The sequence below is a fragment of the Rhodamnia argentea genome, chromosome 4 (assembly GCF_020921035.1).
Source record: "Rhodamnia argentea isolate NSW1041297 chromosome 4, ASM2092103v1, whole genome shotgun sequence".
Classification (NCBI taxonomy): domain Eukaryota; kingdom Viridiplantae; phylum Streptophyta; class Magnoliopsida; order Myrtales; family Myrtaceae; genus Rhodamnia; species Rhodamnia argentea.
Genome location: NC_063153.1, coordinates 26,999,478 through 27,010,784, shown reverse-complemented (window position 1 = coordinate 27,010,784; position 11,307 = coordinate 26,999,478). Strand labels below are relative to the sequence as shown.

The 11,307-nt window shown below is 42.0% G+C and overlaps 2 protein-coding genes across 11 annotated transcripts; both read right to left on the bottom strand.

The window, feature by feature from the left end:
- Positions 1-303: 303 nt before the first annotated feature.
- Positions 304-1,218, bottom strand: LOC115743467 (protein spotted leaf 11-like). The gene has a single exon (XM_030678255.1). It carries the CDS (start codon positions 1,216-1,218, stop codon positions 304-306), a length of 915 nt encoding a protein of 304 aa, XP_030534115.1.
- A 707-nt stretch (positions 1,219-1,925) lies between these two features.
- On the bottom strand, positions 1,926-10,718 carry LOC115743458 (peptidyl-prolyl cis-trans isomerase CYP95). Of its 10 annotated transcripts, none has more exons than XM_030678241.2 (13): positions 10,557-10,718; positions 9,291-9,411; positions 9,011-9,154; positions 8,691-8,715; positions 7,110-7,148; positions 5,741-5,858; positions 5,527-5,657; positions 5,045-5,405; positions 4,570-4,688; positions 3,796-4,007; positions 2,947-3,719; positions 2,781-2,849; positions 1,926-2,527 (listed from the first exon to the last, which is right to left on the bottom strand). In XM_030678241.2, exons 2-13 carry the CDS (start codon positions 9,366-9,368, stop codon positions 2,227-2,229), a joined length of 2,370 nt encoding a protein of 789 aa, XP_030534101.1. In that variant the 5' UTR covers positions 9,369-9,411; positions 10,557-10,718; the 3' UTR covers positions 1,926-2,226. The 10 variants fall into 10 exon arrangements, with proteins under 10 accessions (XP_030534101.1, XP_030534103.1, XP_030534104.1 ...); XM_030678243.2 differs by having other exon boundaries at positions 2,947-3,708; positions 3,797-4,007; XM_030678244.2 differs by having other exon boundaries at positions 2,947-3,702; positions 3,797-4,007.
- Positions 10,719-11,307: the final 589 nt, after the last annotated feature.

The following is an 11,307-nucleotide window of genomic DNA, read 5'->3' as shown; positions in this document are numbered from 1 at the left end:
TTTTTTTATAAGCAATTGTTTTACCATTTTTTTTTGTACTATCAATATTCGAAATTCATGGTCGTCTATATGGAATTACCGATGCAAGATAATCTTCCCTTTATTGGCACACTGAGCGCTAAAATGATGCATAACTTGTAATCAGTAATCCCTCCTTAGCCATCATCATCACAAAATCGAAATCATAAACATCAATTCTCGTACAATCGACCAGAATAAAAAATAAAATAAAAAAAGCTGAAATCAAATGAACAAACTGATTGATAAAGTCGCTAGGCAGGCCCTGGATAAAGCAAACCACAGTTACCATTGGAGGGGCAACTCGTTCCCATCAGCGTAAGAGTAAGCCTCCATCAGTTTCCTCATCAAGAAGCCGGCCTTCTCCCGCGCCCTCGCCGACCCTCGAACCGAAAGATCAGCCAGAACAGTTGAGAACTCCGGCAATCTCAGAGCCTCTCGAGTGCACCCGTCGCTCTCGTCGAAGAGCCGGACAAGGATCTCGGCCGCGCCTTCCTTGCTCAACATGCACCTCCCTTTCAGCACGTTCATCATTGAGGTGACGATCTTATCCGTCCGTATCAAAGCGTTCAGTCCTTCGTCGAACCGGGCTAGGAGGCACAAGATGGCCAAGGAGGTCCCTGCCAAGTCCTCGCCCTCAGCGGTCGCCACCAACCCGAGGAGCATCGGTACTGCACCCGATCGGACAGCCAGGGTGCAATTGCCGTGGAACTGCACGAGCTCAGCCAGTGAGCTCAGCAAGTGGTGCGAGGCCACTTTAGGTGGCCCTGAGATCGCCTTGATTAATGCTTGGATGGTACCTGCGACCCCAAATTTGGCCTTGTTCTTGTCGAGCATGGCGAGGCTGCAAATGAGGGAGGCAGCTAGCCTGCTGGATTCAGGGGAGCCCGGAGACAGGATAATGGAGTTGAGATGGTGCATGGTCTCCATGTCTGCTAGGGGTCGCTTGAGGTCCGGGTTGAGGGAGAGGTTGAAAAGGATGGAGAGCGACAGGGCTTGAAGAACGGTTGAGTTGGACTCGGTGAGCCTGAGGAAAGCAGGGATCGCTCCATCTGCTTGAGCAAGCGAGCTCCGGTTTAGAGGGCTGACTCTGGTGATCGAAGCGAGCGTTTGAAGGGCTCTCTCCTTGGCTTCGTCAGAGCCTGACTGAGCTTGGGAGATGCACTCGGAGATGGTGTCGCGGATCCGAGCAGTTAACATGTTGCGTCTTCTCGGAGGCGACAAAGTTGTAGGGAAGAGAAAAGGGGCGCGGCTCTCAGAGGGTGATATAAGAAAGGTGAGACTTCTGCTACAAACTTAGATGATGATTGAGTAAGGTGGAGATAGTTACAAGATGTAATAGCTTTGGAAGTATCTCCGTGCTTCGGTGTAACAAAGCATGAACAAAGCACCAATGCCCTTTGAACGCATTCATCAATGTGGACAAACATTTGAGAGGCAGACGGTAACCCATGTCTAGTCAACGCTCCAAAGCTTGGTCCTACAAACAGCCGTCCGCAGCTTGTACTCTAGTCCGGCCATCAAGAGTCGATTGACTCGGTCGTCCCATAAAGAGTCATTGCATAACAGACGAATTGAGTCCTTCGGGAACTCTATTGACATGTAAAATAAAATAAAAAGTGCAAAAAAGAGGAGAGGAGAAACGGCTCTCCCAGACAAATAACTTGTATCGAGCGTAACTACTGGTCTATCTCAAGCAACATTGAGAGAAGCTTATGTAAAACTCAAACACAAATGGAGTAAAGCCAACTACATGTAAATCACAAAGCAAAGGTGAAAACCAGCTTCGAGATGAGATGCGTTGAGAGCTCACGATGCAAGAGAACGAGCAAGCCAAACCATACATGCCCCATTCTGACAGTCGGAAATTTCCGACCCCAACCGACATCTATTGCAAGCCACGCATGCACCAGAATGACATTTTGAACTTTTGGGTGAACAATTAAGTACCTATAAAGTCACTACAAATTTAGTTTGGCTGACAATATCCCTTGTAGTATGCTCACAACATTCGCCATACCGAACATCAGAAGCCCACAAAACTAAGAACTATAGTTCAAAACTTCAGAATGCAAATACTGGTTCCAACAACAGAGCACTGCCTAAATTCAATAGGCCATATAAACTACATTAGCAAAGACCCTCGCACACAGATATGAGATATAGCTCAAGTTCCAAGTCATAACCACCCATATTACAGGTTCATCTTCAACTAGAATCTGGAGAACCATCCTCATAATTTACCAGACCCTTTCCGTCTGGGCTCCTGGATGATGACCGGGATCTGTCTTTGCTTGCACGCCTAGGAGGAGTTGAATCCCGTGAAGACCTTGACGCTGACCGGCTTGGACTCCTAGAAGATGATTTCCGCCTCTCATCGCGAGGGGAAGAACGAGATTTAGACACCTCAACTGGGGAACGATCGCGAATAGGGCTACGACTTGGACTATATCGACGGTTCCGAAAACGAGGGCTACGTGAACCAGGAGGACTCCATCTGCTTCTGTACCTGAAGGTCCAAAAAGTAGATCGTTAACAAGAAATAATGGGCATTTGTGTCATTATATCCCACAGAAGTTTTTAAACAGATCAGAACCAAGGAAGGTCCTAGCCAGCTTCCAATGTATGTTAGCCTGGCTTGATTGAGAACTTTTCGAAAAAAGAAACTCTTCTTATTTCCATCTCGCGATAATTCTGAGGCTGGGCTTGAGAGTAGAGATGTAAAAGGTTTTGGGTTCTAACAAAGGTTTGGTGCACATCACCTGGGAGGAGTTCTTCCTCTAGGAGGACTTCTGTAACGCCTTGGGGAGTACCTCCGGTAGCTCGGATACCTAGAAGGAACCGAAGACGTGTTCAGACAAAGTAAAATCCGCTCTAAGCTAAAAACATTTAAAAAATGAGGTGAAGCATCAAGGGAATGTGACTTACCTATCACGGTCACCTCTGCCACCGTAACGGTAGGGCCTCACCGGAGAACGATCAGGAGATGGAGTCCTGTATCGACGAGCATAAGAGTACCGCTCACTGAAACCTCGCCCCCTTTTAATACGCTTGGGAGAACCATCAGGGGAAGCGCTTCGAGAATAACTCCTTCGACGAACAGACGGTGGAGATCTAGCTGCACGACGCAAAGGGGGGCTACGACTACGAGAATAGCTGCGACGGCCACTCCTACTTGGTGCTCTGACAGGGCTCCTGCCACTTCTTCTTGAAGGAGCCCTCCCTGAGCTTCTGCTCATGCTTCTTCGAGAAGACTTAACAGGACTCCGGCTTGCGCTTCGTGAAGCTCTCGCAGGACTACTATTCCTCACTTTTCTTGTTGCTGTTGGAGGACTCTGGCTTGGACTCCTACGAGAAATGGACCTTACAGAACTCCTGCTGATGCTCCTATGAGAACGAGCTCTCACAGGGCTTCTGCTGCCGCTTCTAACAATTCTGCCCCTGACTGGGCTCCTGCTGACACTTCGTGCTGGGCTCAGGCTGCTAGTCCTAGCTGGGCTCCTGCTGCTACCACTTCTAACAGGGCTTCTACTTATGCTCCTGCTTCTGCCTGACCCACCACGAGGGCTAGGGCTCTTACTAGGCACGCTTGGACTCCTGTTAATAACCCTCTTTGGACTTGCATCAGGGCTCTTGCTCATATTCCTGCGGGGACTAATACTGCTAGGACTCATGCTCCTGCTCCTGCTCCTGCTCCACCAGTTTTCACATATGATGAATTCCCAGACTCTAGAAGAACTATAAACCATTAAAAAAGCAACAGGTGTGTCAAGAATACCTGGATTTTCCTGGATGATCATCAACTACATCAGGTCGTCTATCTGGACTCCCGCTGGAGCGAGCATCGTCTTCAATACCATTACTTCGCCGATCTCCATTCTCTTTTAGGGATTCATCTGCTTCATTTCCATGCAATTTTGCACTGTCCCTCGCTTTGTGATGATTGGAACCTTCTTCTCTTTGGATGGACTCAGGAGATAGACCACCACCTGCATAATCTCCAAAAAGTAAGAGAAAAAAAGAATAAAAAAATAATATGCCACATACTGCCGCACATGCACTTTGATTCATTATATAACTGCATAACAAAGTCTCGCTTTCTAACTATACAACTGCACCTGTAATATCAAAAGCCAACTCGCTGTAGTTTATTAAAGTATCGCAATTCATAAGAAGAAAGCCATTTCCAGCCAACTGGGTATGCCCAACCATATACATGCAGTGTAGAAATCACAATCAAAGGCACCCATGCACACTGTTCCCCTTTCTTGGAAAAAACCGGAAGGCAGCCAGGAGAATTTTAATTCCTTCCAGAAAGACAAAAGAAGTTTCAATATTGGACCTCATGAGATTGACATCACTGATGATGAGCATGTGCAAATTTAAAAGAGCAAGTACTCCACAAATCATCAAGTAGGCTTTTACAGCAATACCAACAACAAAATTCCAATTATGAATCAGACTAATCACCCAACATAAAAAGTGATATAGCATCTCAATCTCACTGAAATGACATTCATGCATGTGAAACTACACAACATAAGAACTTACCAGAGTTTTGAGAAGGATCTTTCTTTTTTCGATCTTTCCCAGGAGCATCCAGACTATCATCTTGAGAGTTACTTTGACTCTCAATTTCACTTTCAGTGTCTGATGAACTATTCATAGCCCTAACAAAGGGAAAGTATCAGCCTACTGTCAGGTGAAGTGGGTCAACAATACCGAGAGTACAGTGAAGTAGATCTAGGGTCATCACGCAACAAAAGATGAGTAACTGCTCCAAAAGGATACATATCATGAACTTAAGTGAAGATTATCAACTGAATCTGAGAAAGGCAGATTAAAAGGAAGCAAATTAACAGCTCCAACAGGAACCTCTAAAACTAAGTATGTTCTAATGTTGCTTCTTGGAAGCACAGGAGCATGCTGTCCCCTGTGACCAAAGTTCCACCGAAAAAATGGTCCACTATGAAGTCAATTATCCATGCAAGTAAAAAAACCTGACCAAGATAATCGAGTGCCCAACCTTCTGGATCTGCGTTTAGATCTCTTATCCCGTCTCTTTCGTTTTCTGTCACGCCGTCTATCCCTTCTTTTACCACGTTTAGACTTCTCCCTTTTGGAAGATCTCTTTCTCCTTTTACGCCTGTCGTCACTTGAGGAGCTAACATAAGATGATGAAGAATCATATGAGTCAGACTCACTCTCGGTTTCAGATGACTCCGAATCAATATCCGTTGAACTCTCCGATGAAGATGAATATCTTCTTCTTTTCTTCCTTCTATCTCTGGAAGATTTCTTGCGTCTACTCTTTCTCCGTGGTTCATGACTGTTGGCCTCAGAAGCTGTGTCCTTGCCCATTTTCAACTTATTCGCTCTTTTTTTATCTATGCAGAAAACCCACAAATGAAACATAAAAACATGACAAAAGAACTTAGATTGACTTCATCATATATAGATAAAATCCTCAACTTAGACTGATTCATGTTAGAATTCTTGAATCCCTACCTTCTGAATATTCGCCACAGCTAATTATTTTCACAGTAACAGGGGGCGGCCTGCCTTCATCATCACCTACATTTTCAATTCTTTTCAATACTTCAAGCCCTTGCACAAGCTTTCCAAAGACCACTGACTTCCTGTCAAGTACACCAAAATATTAAATGACTGAGGAATAATCTTGGGCTAAGCCCCAAGACACAGCTAGAACCTTTAGACAGACCTGTCAAGATGATGATCAGCCTTGAAGGTAATAAGGAATTGAGAACCTAAAGCTTCACGATCAGCAACTAACATAGAAAGAAGACCAGGTCCATCATGCTTCAACCGAGGGGACTCATCTGAAGAAATTTAGTGAAGCAATTGTCACCAGTAATAAAGCCAGTTGATCAAACCAGTCAGCCAAAACGAACTAAACGACCATTCAGACCACTCCAAAAAAGCATGCACATAGATTTAAGACACGTCCGCGGTGTTCTCTTACTGATGGCAGCAAAAAGGAAAACTACACTAATTGATCTAAGAAGATTTGCATGATGAGTCCCAACAAATAAATGAATAACACGCCTAGGTGAAACCAGCATGATCAGTACCAAACTATGAGCAAAGGTGAGAGATGAGAAAGTTTCAAGCTGTCTGTTGCAACAGTCTCAATTTCTACCTAAGCTTTCATTTCCTACCTTGCAGACTCATAGGACACAGTTTCCCAGAAATTGGCTACATGTTACATGTTAAACAACCAGAAGAGTGATCTAGCAAACATTCAGAAAACTACTAATACAGTAAATCTTACGACCAGCAGAAAACACCATAAGTTCATCAATGGGAGAAAGGAAAAATAGACGGATTAAACTGCAACCAAATTTCTAGATCACATTTAGTATGAGTATGGTTCCACTTATGGCATAAAGAACTACATTAAATAGTCAACTTGACATCAGAATCATGTTCCAGATGGAATTATTAATCCCAAAATGTGGTAAAATTGTTCAGGAACATTTCATTATCCAGCTATGAGAAATGTAGCCAACGCATGTGTTTTGACACAAATTGCCAAACCAAGCTGCACCAGAACACATCTAAGTTTCCACATACAAAATGTAAATAGGTTGGCCTTTAATCATATCTCCTCAAAAGAGCACTATTTGAGTCGTTCTAGAATAGCAAGAGATTCAATTCAGGGAGTTAAATCCCAATAATGAGAGCGATTTCTAACTAGAATTAAATCATTAAAGAACAATTTTAATTGATGACATTAAGATGAATAGCCACAAGTATACTTTTATTCAACAACCAATAGTTTGGAGCGAATACTTGTGCTCCAAAGCAAACGACATTGTTGAAGAGCTTGAACCCCCATTATTCTTCCCTCAAAATGCTCCACACAAGTGAAGACGCTATAAAAGGCTAATGAGGTGGGCAAAACCAATGAAAAATCTCTCACCTTTTTTAAAAGATCAACAAGTTTTCAAGTAATTGTGACAGAAAATTTCAAATCCATACAAAAGGGGGAAATTAAAGCAAGAATGGCAACTTTAGACAGCATGTCATTCCAGTGTTACATGGACAACAAGCAAGTTCAACGGTCTGACCTGGAAACTTCTCCCCATAAATGCTTTCTCCACTGGTTCCTGTAAAACAAGATAAAAAAATCACATCTTTAGGCAATGTCCAAGAAGCACGATGAAGTTTTGCGCCCAAAAGGAAATCTCATAACTGAGCATTATCCACAAATATGTAGAGTACAATATTTTCAGAGAAATCCTCTATCATAGATCACTTAACCAAGAATTGAAGATCAAAGATGGCTTGTTGAACAGCTAACCAATTTGCCAAAAAAAGAATGTAGGACACAATGAGGATATACATAATTTACCATTCAAACACACAAACGTCAAATTTAAAACATTGAGAACTGTAGGACAACATGAAGTGCAAACATACAATATTGACAGTGGTCAACCAAATTATCACTTCATCCAACTGCAAAGCACTCCCAATCAATCTTTTAAATGAAAGGAAACAGCACAACCCAGCAATAATATTGGTCAAGCCATGAGAACCTATAACAGGGCACTAGAAGAGAATCTCCATCATCACTTTTTTTTTTATATAACTGAAGCCATTCGGTTTTCCACCACAAAAGATTGTGGCGTAACAGGTATTCTATATCTAGACGATTGTAGCAGTAGCAAACAAAATAATGCTGCAAACAAATTTTCATAACTATATTAGCACAATAACATCTGCATGTGCTTTTGGAACTGCGATGTTCTCCAATTTATATACCCAGCCACTACCTCAGTCAAGCTGATAATTATAGAGAGAACGTGCTACAATTAATTATCATAACCGAAACAGAATGCTAGCACCCCAAGCCATTTGAATTCATTGTCGCCAACAAACTAATGACCGTTCCCCATTTTCAAATCTGAAACTAAGAGCACCAAACATCCTTTATCGTTATCATTTGACATTTCATAATCATCAATAACCATCAACTCACCTCAAGTTTAATTTAGAATACACATTCCAATTATATCAGACTCATTGCAGGCCCTGAAAGAGTTGTATAAACACAAAAGCCAGTAATTCATCTATTCATAATCTGGATGCAAATATCAGATAGCATCTAAACATTCACCGAAAAAACAAATTAGAAAGAAACGACAGATAATATTGAAATCTGACGACACAAAAGAGCATCATAACTAGGCCCTATAAGAAACACTTTCAAGTTATGCATCCCCAACAAACACAAAAAATATATATATAATCAACACTCGAAAACATTTAGGCTGGTGTTGCTTCAAAACCCAACAGCTTCTTCGGTCGAAATTCAGACACAACATAGCTTTCAAGCACGCAACAGTGCTATGAATGTGTAGCAACATGTACTAGACTCACCCAAACTAACTACTAAATAGACGGGTAGCTTATCTGCACATAATCACATATAATGGCCATTGGCCTATTCACCTGTAGCAATTTGTAGTGTTGTCCATCTTGATCAATGAGAAGCACATAACAGACACCAAAGACAAAAAGAAAAGAACCTCAATAAATTCCCATGTAACAAGCAAAACCAAAGTTTAGGCCTCAAAAGCACCCATGGAAGACGAGTGAAATTAAAGCAAACAGACAAAGTAGATAGCCATAAATAAGATTCTTACCATCTCTTTTGTGAAAATCACCACCCTGCAAAAGAAAAAAGAAAAAGAAATACAACGCATCAATGAAAAGCCAACGGCAAGAAGGATAATAATCAATGAATGTATGTCGAATGTTAAGCAAAGAAAAGATCAGAGAGTGGACAACATGGTAAGTACAACCTTAAAACTATATCACAAGAAAAGCAGTCGTGAGCATCAGCCCTGTATCCTACAGCATAAAGAAAGGTAACTGACCAAAAGGACCTATTTAGCCTTACACAGCCATAACAAAGGCCAAACTTGCTCTAGAACAAAGCTCTTACACGAACAAACAAACAAACCTGAGCCATGGAGCCTCTAATGATCCGATGGAAAAAAGACCCCTTATAGTGCAGTGGCCTCCCTGTCTTCTGGCCAATTCCCTTTTCTCCAGTACAGAGTGCTCGGAAATTTTCTGCCGTGCTTGGAGCAACATCAGGAAAAAGCTGTCGAACCGGATTCACAAGAAAACCAGTCGACAGATAAGGATTGTGAAGAATTCGCATCAAATTTCAAACGAAATGCAATCACTGAGGGCATACAGATGTTAAAAAATTACGACTCGCATTCACAAATAAGTACCTCAAAAACCATTCTTTCAGCAGGGTCCCCATCAATGGAGACATCCATAAAAACCAAAGGATCCTTCTTCTTCATCATCGACTCCAACTCGAAAACAGCTCAACCGAGCACAACCAGGAACCTAATGGAATAGTAAAATGCTAGGGTGACGTTTCATAATAGAAAAGAGAACAGAAGACATGCCATAATCCCCTCTTGGTTGAGGGTTTGATAAATTTACTGCACCAAAATATTTTAGGCAAATAATGCGGCTCAAATGCTTCTGAGCATCAAACTGCATGCTAGATATCAATCGAACAAATTGTGTAAAGGACAAAAAAGAAAAGCAATGAAAATCAAAGAAATGCAGATAGATTCTTAATCAAGTTAGCTACCTATTCTCAAGTAGTTATGGCTCAATTACAGGGTGTAAAACCAGCAAGAAAGGCCCCTTCCCTAACAAAAGGAAATTCAGCACAAGATAAGCAAATCTGCCTGTTCATGGCTGATTTACTTGTCTCATCATTTGATTCGAGGAACGGGTGATGGCTCAACGGCTCACCTCTTAGATGCACTCACACCGCATAGGTACTATAAGTCTTACCGGATCTACTCAATACAAACTAGACAAGTTGTCTTCATCACAAGCAAAAATCACAAAGCAAAATGCAGATTGCGACCCCCGAGCTGAAGAACCCATCTCAGGAGCCAACAAAATATAATCCCCAGGTTAAACCATCCACTCAGCTTCTCATTACAGGCACATCAAGACAAACACCCAGGAGTGGTTACCCCTCATGTCCCAAGCTGGAAATATGGCAACCCAAATTTAACCTCGCACCAATCATTAACCACTAAAGTAAATCAACAAATTTTCAAACCCCATCGAGAGCAACAGCAACCTTCACCTAATCAGTCAACCACTTCGCGCCCTTGATGAACCCCCTAGCTCTACACATCAAGTGCAAGACTGCACGTTCAAGTATACACCGAGATTGCCGAGCCTCAACATTACAGCGATGCCCGAATGCCCACTCAACCGAAAAGAAAGACTTGAAACCGGATAATCAACGATCATCGCGCACATATCAGAGCTTAAATCCTAGCTAAACATCAGCAAAAGCTAAACTGCTTAAACCGACCGGTGAGAACTGAGAACGGAAACCGGGATAGGGTTTTGGGATCGAAGCAGCACGGCAACGGGAGCGCGGCGATCGAGACAGAATCCGAAAGACTTGAAACAGCACGCGAGAGAGGACGAGAGATAAAAACCCTAACGAGTCCAACCTGAGAGGAACGCTGAGCCACGAGTTGAGAGAGGACGAAGAGCAGCTACCAAGTGACGACCGCGGGCCTCTGAGAGAGAGAGAGAGAGAGATAAACCTAAGGCTGCAAGACCCTAGTACCTTCTTACCGCAAACGTGAATTTACGACGCTGTCCCTGTGGATGATGAGCTTGTCGCGTTCGTCCGGGCCTTCTGAGTTGGGTACTTTGGTAATTTCATGTCTGGGCCCTGTGAGCTCCTAACTTTGGTAATCTCATAAAGTGAATATTATTAACAATAGAAATATTTTCACTAATAAAAGTGCGATGGGTTCGTTTATGAGAGACTACCGCTGAAAATAGTAAATTATGGATGCGTTTGGTTCGACTTTTAGTAAAAGCTTTTGAAAAAATGCAAAGGCATTTAGGCTCCGTGCAAAAAATGTGACATTTTAAAAAATATATTTTATTGAGAAGTCATTAAAATGACAATATTTTCTAGTTTTTCGGTTGAGACCTAAAAAATAAACTGGAAAATATTTTTGATGGTTTCATGAGGAAAATCTAGTTTAATTTTCCACATCATCATTTGGCCGAAAATTGATAATATAGACGTCGAACATCCTACATGGTACAACCGATGCTAACATGAATAATTTTTGTAAATTCAAAAAAAATAAAAATTTCTACTTCATATTTTATTTATTTTATTTTGTTTTATTTTATTTTATTTTTTTGTCTTTCTTTTTTCCTTATCCTGCACCATGATTGCCC

Bases quoted from the DNA above. Each gene is read 5' to 3' on its own strand.
- LOC115743467 (XM_030678255.1), bottom strand. From the start codon at position 1,218: ATGTTAACTGCTCGGATCCGCGACACCATCTCCGAGTGCATCTCCCAA.
- LOC115743458 (XM_030678241.2), bottom strand. From the start codon at position 9,368: ATGATGAAGAAGAAGGATCCTTTGGTTTTTATGGATGTCTCCATTGAT. The intron at 5,406-5,526 runs GTAGGGATTCAA...TTTTCTGCATAG, and splicing joins CTGTGGCGAATATTCAGAAG to ATAAAAAAAGAGCGAATAAG. The intron at 4,008-4,569 runs GTAAGTTCTTAT...GAGATTATGCAG, and splicing joins AGATCCTTCTCAAAACTCTG to GTGGTGGTCTATCTCCTGAG.